Source organism: Acomys minous (genome assembly GCF_964271855.1).
Source record: "Acomys minous genome assembly, chromosome: 18".
NCBI lineage: Eukaryota > Metazoa > Chordata > Mammalia > Rodentia > Muridae > Acomys > Acomys minous.
In genome coordinates, this window is record NC_140501.1 from 59,784,345 (window position 1) to 59,803,395 (window position 19,051).

At 44.8% G+C, this 19,051-nt stretch overlaps 2 protein-coding genes across 2 annotated transcripts; both read left to right on the forward strand.

Moving 5' to 3' along the window:
- Positions 1 to 3,242: 3,242 nt before the first annotated feature.
- Positions 3,243 to 9,791, forward strand: LOC311589220 (uncharacterized protein). The gene is made up of 4 exons (XM_084767517.1): positions 3,243 to 3,722; positions 3,954 to 4,034; positions 7,384 to 7,472; positions 9,618 to 9,791. The coding sequence occupies exons 1-4, from the start codon at positions 3,330 to 3,332 to the stop codon at positions 9,622 to 9,624; spliced, it is 570 nt and encodes a 189-aa protein (XP_084623643.1). The 5' UTR covers positions 3,243 to 3,329; the 3' UTR covers positions 9,625 to 9,791.
- Positions 9,792 to 12,700: 2,909 nt separating this feature from the next.
- On the forward strand, positions 12,701 to 15,739 carry LOC311589106 (enhancer of rudimentary homolog; the record flags this gene model as incomplete). The annotated part of the gene is made up of 3 exons (XM_084767395.1): positions 12,701 to 12,737; positions 14,900 to 14,939; positions 14,986 to 15,739. 3 exons carry the CDS (start codon positions 12,701 to 12,703, stop codon positions 15,341 to 15,343), a joined length of 435 nt encoding a protein of 144 aa, XP_084623521.1. The 3' UTR covers positions 15,344 to 15,739.
- Positions 15,740 to 19,051: the final 3,312 nt, after the last annotated feature.

Consider the following 19,051-nt stretch of genomic DNA (forward strand, 5'->3'; position numbering starts at 1 on the left):
ATAAAGACATTTTTCCCATTTGATGTTCCCTCTTTCTAGATGACCTAGCTTGTGTAAGTTGAAGAAAAAAAACAAAAACCTCACCAGTACAAGGAGACAAGGAGGAAGGATTCTGTGTTCACTGTTAAGCGTGGTGTCCGCCATGAGGTTTGATGTTGTATTTTGTCACAGTGAGATCACTTCCTTCTGTTCTTAGTTTGTTGCATTTTCTTCCTGTCACTAAGGTGTTGGGATTTGCCAAACACTTGCCCTGAATTCTATACACATGGGCTTGTGCTTTATGGATTTGATACAGTATTTCAGTTGTATCCTGATGCTAACTAAACCTTGAAATTTTTTAGAACAAATTCTATGTGGAATATAATCCTTTTTATATGACACATCATCTGGGGGTTTTTCTTGAGGCATTTTCCATGTATATTCAGAAGAGAAAATATATTGTTTTATATTTTCATTATCCTATGAGAGCCTTGTTTGAGTTTGGCATCAGGATACTTTTGGCTTTATATAATACACTGGGAAATGCTGGCTCCTTGCTGCATGTTATGTAAAATTGGTACCAATTCTCCTTTACGTATTGAGTAGACTGCAACAACAAAGCCATCTGTGCCTGAGACCTTAGTGTAAGAAATTTGAAAACAACCAATCTCTTTGTCAGACATCGGCTCTGATATTCTATGTTTGTAAAGAAATTACTCCCAACACGGCACGGATCTCAGCCCTCAGAAGGCAGTGGTAGATGGATCTCTAAGGGTTGGGGACCAGCCTGGTCTATACAGAAAGTGAGTTCCAGGGCAGCCAGGGCTACGTAGCGAAACCTGGTCTCAAAAATCAAATATCAGTCTCATTCATCCAAGTCATCAAACTCACTGGCCTCCGTCCACTCTTTGTGATCTTGTAGGTTACTATAAAGCCTATGCTGATTTCTACAACAAATGGTTTAATAGTTTGAGTCTGTGTTTTTCTCAGTCTAATGGGAAGTTTGACAGCCCCATTTGTACCCAATACTTTTAGGGATGTCTTGCCTTCATTCTACACGTTTTCAAAGCATTTTCCTGTTTCTCCTGCAATGTTCTTTTGGTTCATCCAGCACTGCACTGTTTCCGTCTGTTCCAAAGCTCAGGAATATTAATGGAAGTGGTGATTGGAAGAGAAAAGCCCGCCCCGCTTAGGACCAAATGTTTGTTAGCTTGGTCTTCAACTGGTAAAACTGTTTGGGAAAGATTTAAGGTATGGGAACACTGAGGTTTCAAAAGCCAATCCAGTAGGCTTTCTCTGCCTCATAGGTGTTGCCCCAAGATGGAAGCTCTCAACTACTGCTCCAGTATCACACCTGCTGCCGTGTTTCTGTCCATCACTGTCATGGACTCACTCTCTGAAACTGTAAGCAAGCCCCCAACTAAATGCTTTTCTTTATAAGCTACCTTGGTCGTAGTGTTTTGTCATGCCAGTAGAAAAATAACTAAGACAATGAATTTCTGATTTCTCCATATGAGCCACAAATAAAACCCAATTAGGTCTAAAGCTAAGTTTATTACAATTCTGTTTGGTGACAGTGGCAAATTATGACTGTGTATTATCATGTGTATGTCAGGTACTATTTCAGAATTCTCTCAGAAATCCACCTAGTACTGGGATGAAACTTTCCTTACTGGCCGGAGGAAATTGCAAAGTATTTTATATGAAATTTGACATAAAATTGGCAACAGTAGTTAGGAGCTTACATCTGACCCAGACATGAGCCAGAGAGAGAAGTACGACTTACAAAGGGGAAAGAAAAAAAGAAAGAAAGACAAAGAAATCTCCAATCATCCCTATTGTCCCACTATGTAACATGAAAAACCTTTATAAAGACACTTAAGCTGACTTCCACACATTTCCCCCAGTTCCTGAATTAGAGCTTGTTGCCCCAGGGCCTGCACAGGGACCTGACCGTGCCTGACCAGTCTCCGCCAGTGAAAGGAAGGAAAGCTTTATCCAACGGCAAAGACTCCTGTGACAGCCCCACTGCTCAGTGCTCAGTGCCATGGTCACTCCTACACCTAGAGCCTGAGCCCCTTTCTCTTAGAGGTGACGCTGGAGCAGAGGGAGGGGTGTGAAGTGGGGCGTGAGGCTGGAGCAGAGGGAGGGGGTGTGAAGTGGGGCGTGAGGCTGGAGCAGAGGGAGGGGGTGTGAAGTGGGGGGTGAGGCTGGAGCAGAGAGAGGGGTGTGAAGTGGGGGGTGAGGCTGGAGTAGAGAGAGGGGGTGTGAAGTGGGGCATGAGGCTGGAGCAGAGGGAGGGGTGTGAAGTGGGGCATGAGGCTGGAGCAGAGGGAGGGGTGTGAAGTGGGGGGTGAGGCTGGAGCAGAGAGAGGGGTGTGAAGTGGGGGGTGAGGCTGGAGTAGAGAGAGGGGGTGTGAAGTGGGGCATGAGGCTGGAGCAGAGGGAGGGGGTGTGAAGTGGGGGGTGAGGCTGGAGCAGAGGGAGGGGGTGTGAAGTGGGGGGTGAGGCTGGAGTAGAGGGAGGGGGTGTGAAGTGGGGGGTGAGGCTGGAGTAGAGGGAGGGGGTGTGAAGTGGGGCATGAGGCTGGAGTAGAGGGAGGGGGTGTGAAGTGGGGCGTGAGGCTGGAGCAGAGGGAGGGGGTGTGAAGTGGGGGGTGAGGCTGGAGCAGAGGGAGGGGGTGTGAAGTGGGGGGTGAGGCTGGAGTAGAGGGAGGGGGTGTGAAGTGGGGGGTGAGGCTGGAGTAGAGGGAGGGGGTGTGAAGTGGGGCGTGAGGCTGGAGCAGAGGGAGGAGGTGTGAAGTGGGGGATGAGGCTGGAGCAGAAGGAGGGGGTGTGAAGTGGGAGGTGAGGCTGGAGTAGAGGGAGGGGGTGTGAAGTGGGGGGTGAGGCTGGAGCAGAGGGAGGGGGTGTGAAGTGGGGGGTGAGGCTGGAGCAGAGGGAGGGGGTGTGAAGTGGGGGGTGAGGCTGGAGTAGAGGGAGGGGGTGTGAAGTGGGGGGTGAGGCTGGAGTAGAGGGAGGGGGTGTGAAGTGGGGCATGAGGCTGGAGTAGAGGGAGGGGGTGTGAAGTGGGGCGTGAGGCTGGAGCAGAGGGAGGGGGTGTGAAGTGGGGGGTGAGGCTGGAGTAGAGGGAGGGGGTGTGAAGTGGGGGGTGAGGCTGGAGTAGAGGGAGGGGGTGTGAAGTGGGGCGTGAGGCTGGAGCAGAGGGAGGGTGCCTGCACTTCACAATGGGCATTCTGTCATAGAATGAGGTGAGAGCTGACCTGTGACATAACTGTCACCGCAGCGCTGGCCAAGCTCAGTCACTAACTGCCGCTGGGTAAAGTGGCAGCTCTGCAGGATTCTGGGAAGATGGGAAGAAAGCAACCAAGAATTCTGGGAAGTCTCCGCAGTCCTCTTCCCCCTCAGACTTCTCAGCTGTATATTTTCCCTGCCAGTGTTCACCTCATCCCTTCTCAACCGTCCAGCCTTCATCCTGCTCTTTGTGTCAACCCTCTGTCTGTTTTCTACCCTACCACTTTCCCGCCTCTGAGGAGCACTGTCTATTTCCCCACCTTGATGGTAGCCATGCCCAGCTCCTCCTGTCTGTCCAAAGCTTCCTCTATGAACCCTGCTTTTCTCACTCCCCCTCCCTACGAGTCTGCTGCCCTCATAAGTGCCTCTCCTCGAAGAGCTCGGCTGGACAGATACCGGCTGGATAGATACCTAGTTTCTCTCTCCCACCAGGAAGCTAGCTACCTTCAGGTAAGTCAAAAGCCTCAAACAAGGGGTGACTTCTTTGCAATTGGTTCGCTTCTCCCATGATTTCTACATTGACTTTCTTTTTTTTTTTTCTGACTGATGTAGCTCTAAATAAGAAAAGATACCATGTTTAAAGATATCAAAATCCTAAGAAGGTGTTTCCACAGTCATCGGAAAGCCTTTTTTTTGGGGGGGGGAAGGGGGCTCACACATGGCTTCTTGAATGTCTTTCAGCGTGTCCTCCAGGGATTGAGGAAGAATTCTCCAGACAGGAAACTTGGAACTGGAGGAAACAGATGGGCTCTCACACCCTTGGTAAGTGTGGTTAGTGAAGGCCAGGAGACTCAGCAGTGCTTCTGGTGACTGCTGACTGGACCAGGAGCCAGCCTGGCCTGAGTCTGTGTTGTGTGGAAATTCCTTTCTTCCCTCTTACTGGAAATAGATTTCTTTTCCTCATATAATATCCTGATCACAGTGTCTCCTTCCTCTTCTCCCCAGCATCCACAACCCGCCTCCCATACAGACTCCCACCCTTGTGTTCTCTCACTAGAAAACAAACAGACTTGAATATGATAATAATAAAAATATAATAAAACAAAGACTTAACACATTGGAATGGGATAAAAACAGAACAGGGGCTGGAGAGATGGTTCAGAGGTTAAGAGCACCGAATGCTCATCCAGAGGTCCTGAGTTCAAGTCCCAGAAACCACATGGTGACTCACAATCGTCTCTTAATGTGAACTGATGCCCTCTTCTGCCCTACAGGTGTACATGTAGAGAGAGCACTGTATACTAACTCACTAACTAAATAAATCTAAAAACAAAACGAAGCAAAACAAAAACAAGGAAAAGAGCCCAAGAGAAGATACGAGAAATAGAGCCTCACTTGTTTACATACTCAGGAATCTAATAAAAACACTAAACTGGAAGACAAACACATACACAGAGAGAGGGGAGAGAGAGAGAGAGAGAGAGAGAGAGAGAGAGAGAGAGAGAGAGAGAGAGAGAGAGAGAGAGAGAGAGAGAAACATGTAGAGTAAAAAAAAAAAAAGAAATTAAAAAGGTAAGATAAAATTAAAAAAGAAAAAAAGGAGACCCCAACATGACACTATGAGGCAAGGAACTTCCAAAGATACCTTTTAATTGATTTTCTGTTGAGCATCTGCTGCTGGGTGCCTGGCCTACCCTTAAAAGCAGTTTGTTTCTCCCAGTGAGACCCCCTTGGTGGAAGTTAAAATCTCATTTTCAAGTGGTTATCAACTGGTGATTGCTTCTGGATTAGGGATTTTGGGGGGGGGAAGGGAATGCGTCTACATCTTTACTCCTTAGAGCCCCATCTCCTGCGACTAGGGTGGGCCTGTGCATGCTGCCTCAGTCTCTGTGAGTTCATATGTACATCGCTCTCGTTGACTTGGCAGGACTGGTTTTCTTGGTGTTCTCCACCCACTCTGGCTCTTACTCTCTTTTTGCCTTCTCTTTCATGAGGTTCCCAAAGCCCTGAAGGAATGTTTGATGGAGACATCCTGTTAAGAGATGAGTGGTCCAAGGCTTTTCACTCTCTGTAAAATGCCTGGATGTGCACAGGTCACTGTTCTTGTTACCCTCTGCAGCAGAAGAAAGCTTCTCTGATGATGCCTGAGTGAGACACTGACCTATGAGTATAGAAGAATATCATTAGGAGTCATTTTATTACTGGCTCCTTTTTTTTTTTCAAGACCAGTAGTATTTGATTTTCCCCTAGGTTCCTGAAGTATCTAGTCCGTGTTCTTGATTCCCCCAAGCAGTGTCAGTCAGATAAGGGTTCCATCTCATTGAGTGAGCCTTCAGTCAAATAAGAGACTGCTTGGTTACTCCCACCATCTTTGTGCCGCCATTGCCCTAGCATACCTTGAAGGCAGGACATCACTGTAGATCAAAGGGTTTGTCACCAGGTTGGCGTTTCTCCTCTGATAGCTTGACTTCTCCAAGCTCAGTGAGTTGGGTAGGCGTTGTCTTCAGCAATGGGGCCTTGCTGTCAGTTTGTGGAGAGCAACCTATAAGTCTTGGAAGCAACCTGGGTTGTTTGGGGGTTCCCTTGGGATTCCCCTTTCCCTGCGACAACTCAGTTAGATGTAATCCAAGCCTAGGACAAGAAGCTTCATTTGATGACATGAAATGGCCAGTTGGGGCTCTTTCTCCCCCATTATTTGGCAATTTCATTTGGATCACCCACATAAATGAATATATTTCAGGAAGCTTTTACTATTTTAGGTGTCTATACTATCTCTCAAATGACCCTTGATTTTTGCTATCTCGCCCCATATTCCTTCCCTCCTCCCATTCTTTCTTCTCCCTTTCCACTTTGCTGGCCCAGATCTTCGCTAACATCCGTGCCTATCTAATCTACTTCCCTTTCCTAGGGACATCTATCTGTCCCCGCAAGTCTCTTACTCTGTACCTACTATATAGTGATTTTATACATTAGGTTCTACAGATTGTATCTTGGTTATCATTGACTTAATAACTCGTATCCACAAATAAGTGAAAACCTAACTTTTTTTTTTCTGGTTCTGGGTTCCTCATTTAGATTTTTTTCTCTAGTTCCATCCATTTACTTGTGAATTTCATGATTTTATTTTTTTTTAAATAGCAGAATAATACTCCATTGTGTAAGTGTACCACATTTTCTTTATCCATTCTTCTGTTGAAGGATATCTAGGATATTTCTGATTTCTGGCTGCTATAAATAAAGCACCAAGGAACATTGTTGGAGACTTGTCCCTGTGGAGGAGGAAATGACCTTTGAGTATATGCCCAAGAATGTTATAGCTGGATCATGAGGTATATGGAGCCCCATCTTTTGAAGAACTGCCACATTGGTTTCCGTAGTGACTGTAAAAAAAAATATATGCACTCCCATCAGCAATAGCCCCATCTACTCACCAGCATGCGCTGTCACTTGTTTTATTGATGTTAGTCACTCCGACAGGTGTAAGATGAAATACTAAAGTAGCTTAGATGTGCATTTCCCTGATGGCTAAGGGTGCCTACCATTTATTTAGGTGTTTCTTGACCATTCGTGTTTCCTCCATTGAGCATCCTGTTTAGATCTGTACCTCATTTTAAAATTGGTTTCTTTGTTTTCAGCCTGCTCCCCAGCCCAGCCCAGCCCTTCTGTTTTCTGTCCTGCCTCCCCATTCTGATCCACACGTTCCCCCATTATCCCACCCCATCCCCATGCCTGGCTCTTCCTCTTTTCCAGACTTTTCTCTGAGCACCCCTGTTCACACTGTCTCCTTCGCTGTTGGAGCCAGATCCTCCTGATATTTCACTTCAACTGTTCCCTGTTCTCTCATCCCCAGCACAAAGCCAGCTGCCCTCCATCAGACTGGCTGAGTCACTCTTGCTCCATGGGAGGGTTTACCTGTCACGCCTGCAGTGCAGCAGTGCCAGGGCTTTGCTTTCCCAACAGACTGAGGAAAAGGATGACACAGCCAGCATTGCTGCCTGGAGCATCACTGTGTCCATTTCCTCAGTGGCCTCTTCTCTCTCTCTGGCCCCAGAGATAGGTAGGAGTGGGACCAGTGTCCTAAAGATGTTACTGTCAGGATAATGGCCTAGCTTTCTCCTGATAAACTAAGAGACCTAGAACTGTCCATGAATCCCACTCCCTGTTTCCTCAGGCACCAGGGACGAAGCACCCAGAGGCACAGACTGGGAACTGTGAAGTGAAAGGCACTCAAATCCTGGTCAAGCTTGGCTCCTTTACTCAGTAAGTACTGGCAAGTGCAGCAGCAGTGGAGGTGCCACCTAAAAAGACGGGGCAGAGACCCAGTCTTGCTGCGGTTTGACTCTCAACTCTGTTTACCACTTGGTTACCTTGGTTCGGGTGGGAGATCCATGTGGTGGTGCAGTATTCTGGGAATTTCAGATCAGAGGCTGCAGTTGTTCAAGCTGCCTAGTGTCAATGAATTCCTTGCTCCTCATTATAAAACTGGGGACAATGCCGCTTGGTACTTGTAGCAAATATAATACTTTCATAAACACTAGATCCAGGAGTCCTAGACTCAAGAATTAATTACAGTAGAATTTCAGGAATATGTGCTTGTGGTTAGATGACACCTGATTGGCCGGCCCTATGTGTGCTTCAGTGCCCAGGAAGACCTTACACTCTTCAGTACAGGGAAACAGAAGGTCACACTCAATGGGAAAGCTTGCCGCATGTCAACTTGTAACTTTTGATGAATATATGTCTGTCCTACTTTTCGCTTTCTATTATTGCAATGAGCACCATAACTAAAAAACTAGTGGGGAGGACAAGGCTTATTTAATCTTATAGCCTATAGTGCTTTGTAGAGGGAGGGCAGGGCAGGGACTCCAAGCAGGGATTGAAGCAGAGGCCGTGGAGGACCACTGCTTACTGGTGTGTGTGCTCCCGTGGTTTGCCTTTTTTTTTTTTTAAGATTTATTTATTATGTATAAAGTGTATACAGTATCTGCCTGCATGTGTGCCTGCAGGCCAGAAGAGGGCACCAGATCTCATTATAGATGTTTGTGAGCCACCATGTAGTTACTGGAAATTGAACTCAAGACCTTTGAAAGAACAGATGGTGCTCTTAACCTCTGAGCCAACTCTCCAGGCCATGGTTTGCTTTCTTGTACCAACCTGGATTACCAAGCTGCGGGTGGCACTCCTCATATTTACCTGGGCCCTCCCATGTCAGTCATTAATCAACAAAAATGCCCTACAGTCTTGTTTACAGGCCAATATTATGGAGGAATTTTTTCAAGAGGCTCCCTCCTCTCATATGACCCCGTATAGATTCTCTAAGAGTGTTATATGAAAATAATACTTTTTATTCAGTTCGATGAAACCTCAACAGACACATTCTTTGATCAAACATGTCTTAAAATGGAATCCCTACCATAAGCACTATGCTTTCTAGGATCTAGGCAGGCAAGCATAAGGAATAGTTTAGCAGCCCAGGACTCCCCTTAGTTTGGGCTATGCATGTGGTACTCTTCTAATAGTGCACCTGGCAGCCTAGGAGCCTTCTGCACTGTGCAGACACACAGCACTTGGCAATCATGGAGCTTCTCTTGCTTTAAAGACCACCAAACAGAGTTTCTATTCAAATATACTCTCAATACTTCCAGATTCGAAGATAAGAGAGCCAACCTGGCCGGAACTAGTTTCAGGAACATGTGTGCAGCAATATAAAACTAGTGTCCTCAAGTGAATTTTTAGGTAATTGGGTACGCAGATGTTTAGTAATAGATGCATTCTGGGAGGGGACGTATGTGGTAGAAAATGATCAGATTAATCTAGCAATCAAAATAAAGAGCCACACTCACTATGCCCCCGAGGAACCAAAGACCTCTTTCTCTTGAACCTCATAAATAGAAGCCTCGGACAGCAGCCGATGCCCTGTGTATATTTACTCTGTGGTCCTTGGCTCTCTATTCTGACCTACTCTATAGATTTCCTTTGAATAAAGTTTCCCAGATAACTTTTGCCGACTGTGTAAGCTTCTACTTCAAACTCTTGAAATGCTTGGCCCAGAACCCACCCAACAGTACCACTAGGACTCCAGTAGGACGAATGTAGAAACCACCTCTAACCTATAAAAACAATGTTCCTCTTGGGGCTCTGCACCTAAGCTCCCTCTTGTACCCAGCTTTCTCCTGGAGCAATGGAAGGCAGGAGCCTCCGATTTCACAGCTGATTCTCCTCCAGAGGCATTACACTTTTGATGTCATGTGACATTATCTCCATTTCAGAAACAACATTTAGCAGGGAAAGGAAACACCGGAGCATTATTTAAATTCTAGTCCAAATAATTCAAACCCAGACCTCCAGCTCCTGATAGGCACCTGTCTGACCACGGTTTTGTTTTGTTTTTTTTCTCACCAAAAGATCCTGAAATGCCAAGACTACAAGATTCTCAAGTAACTCCAAGACCCAAAGTGACATCACTGTCTACAAAGCTAAACTGTGACACCCAGGACAAGATGATTATTATAGAGGTAACATATTTCCATGTAGCCGTCCTATGTATTGAATAAACAAAATTTATGCTGTTCACAGAAATAAGTGTTTCTTTTGCAAATAAATCCGTGACTAAAAATTTACCCCTTTCAGACAGAACTGATTCCCAAACAAGGAAAGCTAGGAGGAAGGAAGAGGGAGGCATTTATACTGACCAGGGAGCTGGTCCTCAAAGAGGGGAAAGAATATAAACGTGTCTCTTCATGAAAGGAATGTGACAAGTTGCTTGAGAGGAAATTAGGATAAAAATGAGAATGGAGGAGGTGAGCAGCCTATTTTTAAAAATAATTTATTTAGCCGGGCGTGGTGGTGCAAGCCTTTAATCCCAGCATTCGGGAGGCAGAGGAAGGTAGATCACTGTGAGTTCGAGGCCAGCCTGGTCTACAAAGTGAGTCCAGGACAGTCAAGGCTACACAGAGAAACCCTGTCTCAAAAAACCAAAAAAAAAATTTTTATTTTTATTTTATGTTCATTGGTATTTTGCCTTCACGTATGTCTGTGTGAGGGTGTCAGATCTTGGAGTTACAGACAGTTGTAAGCTGCCATGTGGATGCTGGGAATTGAACTCAGGTCCTTTGGAAGAACAGTCAGTGCTCTTAACCGCTGAGCCATCTCTCCAGCCCTGAGCAGCCTATTTTTGTTGGAAATTTCACCTTTTACTCTGATCATTTACTTTCTGTATCAACAGCAGGGCATACGTTTTTCTCAACGTCACAAGATAGGCCACAGTCAGGGTCAAAGCACATTAAAATAAAATAAAACCTTTTTATTGGTTCTTTGTAATTTTCACATTATACCCCCAATCCCACTCATTTCCTCATTCCTCCATATCCATCCCTCCCCTACAGCCTACCCCCCTAAAAGAAAACAAAAAAGAAAAAAAATAACATAAAAAATAAAAATAAAAAAGGATGTCTTTTGGTGGCAAAGGGTGGAGCCAACTCTGAGCAGCCCTCAAACAATGGCTGTAGGAGACATTCTGGACTAGGTGGTAACCTGGGCCATAGATATCAACACAGACCCCTTGCTGCTTCAGGGCTATGGACTCAGACATGGCCCTCAGTGGTGGCATGGGCTGGGACCTCATGATGGCAGCACAGGCTATTTACCTCGGGATGATCCTCACTAACCTTGCGCCTCCAGAGGCATCTCTCTTCATATTGCACACATGCTCCCTTCTCTTTCTCTCCCATCTCTCCAACACACACTTGCTTATCGTAGTGGCACCATTTGGGTGTCTTCAGCCAGCCTGCTGCCGCATAGTGGCAGGCGTCAAAGCATATCTTTTAAAAACTGAAAAGAATAGAAATCGAAGTTTCAGTTTTCAAACCATTGGGATATTAAATTAGAAACCAGCACCAAGGGATAAAGATTTACTGGTTACTTAGAGGTGAATTCTTCTATATAGGATAAAAGAGAAAAAAGAATTCTCAAGAGGAATTTAATTAACAAAATGAACAAATGCCATTTAAAACAAATGCCATTAAAGACTGTGGTCTGCAGAAATGGTTTAGCTCTTGTAGAGGACACAAATTCAGTTCCCAGCACCCACAGCTCATGGCTACCTGTTAGGTCAGTTCCTGGGGATCTGATGGCCTCTTCTGCCCTCCAGGGCATCATATGGGTCAATATACATACATTCAGGCACACACACACACACATACACATAAATAAATCATTGAAACAAAAATATATACATTTGTCTGATGTTAGAATAAAATACAATTTTCTTTTCTTTCTCCCCTCTTTTTTTAAATTAATTTATTCTTGTTACATCTCAATGGTTATCCCATCCCTTGTATCCTCCCATTCGTCCCTCCCTCCCATTTTCCCCTTATTCCCCTCCCCTATTACTGTTCCTGAGGGGGATTACCTCCCCCTGTATATGCTCATAGGGTATCAAATCTCTTCTTGGTAGCTTGCTGTCCTTCCTCTGAGTGCCACCAGGTCTCCCCCTCCAGGGGACATGGTCAAATGTGAGGCACCAGAGTATGTGAGAAAGTCATATCCCACTCTCCACTCAACTGTGGAGAATGTTCTGTCCATTGGCTAGATCTGGGTAGGGGTTTAAAGTTTACTGCCTGTATTGTCCTTGGCTGGTGCCTTAGTTTGAGTGGGACCCCTGGCCCCAAATCTGCCTATCATAATGTTCTAATTGTAGGTTTCTAGGACCCTCTGGATCCTTCTACTTTGCTATTCTCCCATGCTTCTCTCATCTAGAGTCCCAATAGGATGTCCTCCCCTCTGTCCCAGTTTCCTGGTAAGTGAAGGCTTTCGTGGGACATGCCCCTTGGGCTAATATGCAGATATAAGTGAGTATATACCATTTGAGTCTTTCTGCTTCTGGTTTAACTCACTCATTATAATCATTTCTAGCTCAATCCATTTATCCACAAATTTCTATAATTCCTTGTTTTTAATAGCTGAGTAGTATTCCATAGTGTATATGTACCACAGTTTCTTTATCCATTCTTCTACTGATGGACACTTAGGCTGTTTCCATGTTCTGGCTATTCTGAATAAGGCTGCTATGAACATGGTTGAGCAAATTTTCTTGTTGCGTGCTGGAGCATCTTCTGGGTATATTCCAAGGAGTGGAATAGATTTCCAAAGTGGCTGTAAAATGCAATTTTCAAAGAAGTAAAACTAGGTAAATTTACACACAAATAAGAGACACTTTGCCTAGGTCTGTGTAGATTAATGGATTATGTCAATTAATACTTGGGAAAAACTCAGGGTGTGTCTTAGTGGTGAAGCACCTACTAAGCGTGTTGGTGATTCCTCAGTGCTATCAGAACATTGCAACTCACCCATACAGAAAATGCCAAGCCTAGGTTGGCGCACTGATGGGTTCCATCGAACATTTTCAGAACAAACATTGCCAGATGCAGAGAAGGCATTTGACACAGTGACTAGCAAACTATACAGGAGATCCACTTGAGAAGACCTCAATGAAGTCCATCGCAGAGAAACCATCCAACTGGAGGAGTAAGTCTGTGTATAAGGTCATTTCTTTTGACAAATACAGTTGCATTTGAAAGCTCTGTCAGTTTCTCTTGTGGTTATGAGCAAATAGAGAATTGGCAGTTCCTGGAATCGTGATTTCTGATGTCCAGAATGAAGGCAGAGTGGGCTTCTTGAAGAACAGACCAGCCAGTGTGAGGGAGTGTGAGGGAGCCCACAAATACGCAGATACAACCAGGGCAGCTGGCAAGCAAGATAAGGCAGTACAAAGGAACAAACAATTTCAGTGCAAAAAAATTTTTTTTATGGAATGTTGTGGAAGTTTTGGTTTGTATGTAAACTTTTTTTTTTTTTTTTTTTTTTTTTTTTTTTTAGTCTCTGGTATATGGGGGCTGCTCCAGTTTGTCCACAGCTGAAAACTGCCTCATGAGAGGGCATGTGATGTTTGTCAGCTGGGAACTGCCTCATGTGGTGGGTGGGGGTCTCTGTCGGTGGAGATAAAAAGCCAGACCCAAAGAGAGACCTGCTGAGAAAGAAGGCTATGCTTCCCCCTACTGCTCTGGTTGCAGTTGATGCAGTTTGATGAGAAGAAATTGAAGAGATCCTGAAAAGAGGATTGAACTTGCCCAAAGGAACCTGCCGACCCTAAACAGCAGGAAACAGCTAAGGAAAACTACACCCTTTCTCCCCATTTCTTTCTCCTCTACCTGGTATTAGGGTATTGGAAGAGATTTGGATGGAGTAGGGAGAAAGAGATTTAAGGAACCCAAAATAAAAATGGTTGTTTAAAAGTACCCCAACAATGGAGCCTTTTGTCATCCACATAAAATGTCAGTCTTGAGAGTGAATTGGAACTTCATGTGCAGATAGGTTGACCTTGACCTCCAGCTGGCTTTGAACTTGTAGAGGCTTACCTGTCTCTACCTCTGAGGTGGTGGAATTAAAGTTACACGCCACCATGCCTGGCAGGCTTTTGCCCATTTTCTAAAAAGTAAATTATTTTTATTTTATGTACATTGGTGTTTTGTCTATACGTGCGAGGGAATCAGATCCCCCGGAACTGGAGTTACAGACAGTTGTAAGCTGCCATGTGGGTGCTGGGAATTGAACTCGGGTCCTCTGGAAGAACAGCCAGTGCTCTTAACCACCGAGCCATCTCTCCAGCCTTGATCTTTGCTCATTTCTTATCAGAGTTATTTCTTGACAGGTTCTCACAGGGTTGTTAAGACTATCCTTGAACTGTTGCCTCATTTCTCAGAGGCTTCATTGAGCCAAATTATCAATTTCTTTTTTGTTTGTGAGACAGGGTTCCTCTGTGTAGCCCTGGCTGTCCTGAACTCACTTTGTAGATGATGCTGGCCTGGAACTCACAGAGATCCACCTGTTTCTGTCTCTTTAAGTGCTGGTATAACTATCAATTTCCTAATAACAAGTTTAAAAGTCAATTTTCAACAATTTAACACTTCTCTAAAAACATTTAGTTTTCAAATTATGTGTATGAATACTTTAGCTGTGTGTCTGTGAACAACCATGTAGGTGCTGGGAATTGAACACAGGTCCTCTGGAAGAACATCCAGTGGCCTTAACTGCCGAGCCATCTTTCTAGTGCCCTGAGATAAAAACATTTTATCTCAGTCTGAGGTTTATCTTTTTGTTCTGTAGCCTGTGGTTTTCATCCAGCAAAGAGTTTAACTCAATAATGTTTAGGTTACTTCCCGCACTCCCTGCCATGCTTTTGTTTGTTTGTTTTATTCTGAAAAGGCAGGAGCATAGTTTAAACAAGAGACATTCCTATAGGGCCGGGTGTTCAACTAGGCTCCCCAGGCGAGTGGCATCATTTGTAGAGGCCATAAAGCCTTTTGGAGGCGGGTCCATCTGGTTGATACAGGGTCTTATGTCCTGGTGAGCGGCCTGCTGCCTGGTCAGCATCACATCCCAAGCAGATTTTCTATCCTTCTTTTTCACAGCCACAATTCTTCATCCCACCATGTCATCTGCTCCATGATGGCACATACACAGGGTTCCCATGGACCAAATGTACACCTTCCTCCCTTAGGATGCTTCTGTCAGATATCTGCTTACAATTATGACATCAAACCCAACAACGCCTAACAAGATGGGTGGACTTTACATCTACACAGTGAGCAAGGGCATTGAGATTTATTTCTAGGCGGCTCCTCTTGCAGGATTGGCTGTTGGTGGCGTTGAGGCTGAGCTCGTGTGTGTGTGTGTGTGTGTGTGTGTGTGTGTGTGTGTGTGTGTGTGTGTGCAGTGGCGGCGGTGGTGTTAGCGGCGGCTGCAGCAAAGCGTTTGGCGCGACGTCTCACACTATTTTGCTGGTACAGCCTACCAAGAGGCCAGAAGGCAGGGCTTACACTGACAACGAGTCTGTGAATGAGTGCATGGAAGGTGTTTGTAAAATGTATGAAGAACCTCTGAAGAGAAGGAATCCCAACAGCCCCTCCACCACATATGGTATCAGTCAGTTGTTTGATTTTATTGATGATCTGGCAGATCTCAGCTGTCTTGTTTACCAAGCTGATACACAGTACCAGCCTTATAACAAAGACTGGATCAAAGAGAAGATCTACGTGCTCCTCCATCAACAGGCCCAACAGGCCGGGAAGTAATTGAATTGGAGGCATTAGGGGCTGGGTTGGGCATGGAACAGGTGCATACGGTGTGCTGTAGTGAACATTTTGTATGATAGTGATCCTGTTTCCATTTTGTTAGACTAGAACCAAGATCGAATGTGTGACATGAAACATGAATGATATTTTTATTCTGAACTCCCCCCATGGTCCCTTCGCTCCTTTTCTTTTTCTTTCTTTTTTTTTTTTTTACTTAATCATTTTTATGATAATTTAAATAGGAAGCGTTTTTGCCATTTAAGGTTGATTCAGGTCCTTGAAACTATTCATACTTGCTTTATAGGTATGTGCACTAACCCTTCTGGGGGTGGGGTGGTGACAAGGTTAGTTTTGTCCTCTGGGAAAGTTTAAGTGAAAAATAAAGAAATGTTCTGTTAAAAAAAAAGAGATGTATTTCTAAACATTGTTTTCCAAACTTTGTAGCTTCCAGCAAGACTGTTTTCATGTACCTCCCCAGAATCAATCAATAATCTGTAGCCCAGTGGGATGACTGTTACAAGCACCAAACACACAATGACCCGATAATGAAGGACGTTTTTGATCAAACGGACATCAAAGGAAGAAGTGACAAATGAGTTATGAAGATGGTTGCGTATAATGAGAAGAGGAGAATGCTTTGAGTTGTAGGAGTTTTATTCTTATTACATTTTTATTTATTGGATGCCTTTGCTGTATGTTTGTGTGCCCGTGGCACATATGTGGAGGTCAGAGGACAAACCAAAGGACTTTGGCTGTGACTTTGCATGGCTTTAGGGACTGCTCTAAGCGGGGAATAGAGAATGAAGAAATGACAGACGTGCGTACAGAAAAGCCAGGATTGGGTGGCACATGGGCTCTCATGGAGACATACCAACAGCAGCCTAGAAACTCGGTGCATTATTTTATATAACTGAATCAAGGAAGTGGATTGATTATATACAGCTAAGAAGGCAGGCTTAGTAGTTTCTGGCTGTACTCATACAGGAGGAGGAAGCTGTGTAGTCTCTGCACAACTGGCCAATAGTCCTACACACTTGTACTTGGAGCAGGGGAAGGCTTTGTCATCCTTCTGAGCCTCGGAGTGTGGAGGAGAAGGAAATTGTCATTTTTTCCATAGCCCTGAGGAGCAGGGGAAGGCTTTGTCATACCTCTGAGCCTCGGAGTGCGGAGGAGAAGGAAATTGTCATTTTTCCATTGCCCTGAGGCTTTGGAGTGCTAACATGGCCAGCTCATGTCAACAATGCACAACAGCTAGGGGTTTCCTCTGCTCCCCTGCAGCAGTGGTCAGCTCAGATCTCTAATTTCCTATGTCAAGTGCTACACCACTTAAATACAGTAGATAAGAGATGTTTGTTCCCATTAAAGGAGAGCATATTTACTTACCTCATCTGAGAGATATTTATAAAACAACACTCAAGTTCAGCTCTTGAAGGGCGTTCCCAGGAAAGACTAATTTCCTGGCAGTTAGGGGTTTCAATACACATGACAGTGTGGCTTTCCACAGCTCCAGGATAAAGAACTGTCCCAGATAAATGTTCTGATATTGGCACTTGAAGGTAAAGAGCACAGGAGACGTTCTAAGGTCTGCGGATGTTGCATCAATAGCATCATTACACAGGGAGGTGGCAAAGACCTAGATAAGGTATCTAAGAAATGTTTAGGTGATATAATATGCATCTAGTTTGAGTCTTGAGAGGATAAGAGGCGATGGAGGGGTGGAGGGAGAGAGAAGCCAGAATCTATCTTAGAAGAGATGATGGCTCATAATTTGCAAAGTTGGGAAATGTAGCCCAGAAAATAAATGCTTCCGGTGTGATGTAAGAGGACATCAAGTGGGGAGTTGGTGATGCTTAGACCCTGTTGTAGAAGCAGACAGCAGGAGAGACAGATGTGAAGTGTAAGGACCATCTGAGGAAAGCAAAGTCACTGCCTCAAAGGAAGTGCAGCAAACCCAAACACAGACGGAAATGGCTCAGCAGAAGCCATGCCAGCCAGAGATAGTTGGGCGACTCTGTCTGTGTGCCAAGGAAAGGCGCTGCCAGCCAGGGGTTCTACATCTGAAGAGAGTATCTCCCAAGACAGCAAGAGAAACTTAGGTATTTTTCAGTAATTAAGCAAGACACTCGTTTCTGGAAGCACGCTGAACAGAACCACAGAGCCCTCTGGGCAGAAGGAGCAGGGTGTGATTTCAGGAAAAAGCGAATGCAGTTTCAAGAAGTAGAGACACCAGAATGGGTGAGTTATGTGAGCGGACAAGTGGACACGGACCCTGCACAGTCACCACTGTTTACGTGAGGCTTGCGAGGTTGGCAGTGGTTAGAAACAGAGCTACATAGAGGACACAAAGAAGGAAGGGGGAGTTAGGAGGGGCCTAAGGCATGCGAAAGCAATGGTTGAAAAGTAGGTTTTGGCAAGATAAGGCAGCACATGGGGAACTTGAATGTTATCAACCGAAGAATTATTTTAGAATTTTAACTAGAAGCCAGTAAATATACAATAAAAATAGATCTCTTGGGTAGAGGTAAAAAAAATGAGAAAAAGAAACAAACCATGTAATTTAGTGAGTGAGTGAGTGAGTGCAGTGGGAAGGGTGTGATCAGGGGTCATTGTGCGTGCGCATGGAGATGTCACAACGAATCCTATTTGTAAAGTCAATGCATGAAAAATAAGGAAAAAGATCAGATTTAAACCTAAATGACTCGGCCCTTACGTTAATATTGAATGGATTAATGAGGGGCAAAAGTTAGGATATATGATTCTGAGAGAACTAGTGACAGTTCAAAAAACTAAAAATAAAACAAAAACAAAAGGAGCCGGAGAGATGGCTCAGAGGTTAAGAGCACTGGCTGCTCTTGCAGAGGTCCTGAGTTCAATTCCCAGCAACCACATGGTGGCGGCTCACAACCATCTATAGCGGGATCTGATGCTCTCTTCTGATGGTGTGAAGACAAAGCACTCATATACATAAAATAAATAAACAATTTACAAAGACAAAAAAAAAAATAAGCGACAAACCCAAGTTGCATATTTAGTTACCAATGGAAGAATGAATATTCACTGCACAAATGCTGGTCAAATGGAAGAGCCAAAGCATGATTGCTGCGTGTAGTGAGTACTTTGTTTTCTTTTAAAATCCAGTTCTGTTATGGGAATGCGTTTTTGCTTTAATCCCGGGTGTAGGATATGGGGCTGTTTGTGATTGTCCCCCGAATCTAACTACCATTGTCTCGTGTTCTAGCAGGGGCGTGATTTTTGCCAGCTGAGGATAGTTGACGTCTGTAATTCTGGGAACTTTTGAGAGGGAATAAATGCTAGAACCCAGAAAGGGATGTGGGCACAAAGGAGGAGGAAGAGGAGGAGGCAGAGGAGGAGGAGGAAAAGGAGGAGGAGGAAGAGGAAGAGGAGGAAGAGGGAGGGGGAGGACGGGGTTGCTCCCCCTGCTGCCTCTGGTTGCTGCTGTTGTGCTTTGCCAAGAAACTGGAGACATCCTGACTATGAACGGAGACTGAACTTGACCCAAGGAACCCAATGACCCTAAACATCAGGAAGTAGTCTAAAAAGATCTCAACTCTCCCCTTTCCCCTCTAAGTTTCCATCTCTCCTATCTGGTATTGGGGTGTTGGAAGGCTTAGGGGTAGAAGGGAATTATTTAGAGGTCTAAGAATAAAAATAAAGTAGCCCCAAAATATGCCAACAGCTGCAAAATTA

What these genes read in the sequence shown, in the direction of transcription:
- LOC311589220 (XM_084767517.1), top strand. Translation starts at nt 3,330, where the DNA reads ATGGGAAGAAAGCAACCAAGAATTCTGGGAAGTCTCCGCAGTCCTCTT. An exon ending in AGGAAGCTAGCTACCTTCAG is followed by an intron (nt 3,723 to 3,953) that starts GTAAGTCAAAAG and finishes AATGTCTTTCAG; the next exon opens with CGTGTCCTCCAGGGATTGAG. An exon ending in GATGGGCTCTCACACCCTTG is followed by an intron (nt 4,035 to 7,383) that starts GTAAGTGTGGTT and finishes CTGTTTCCTCAG; the next exon opens with GCACCAGGGACGAAGCACCC.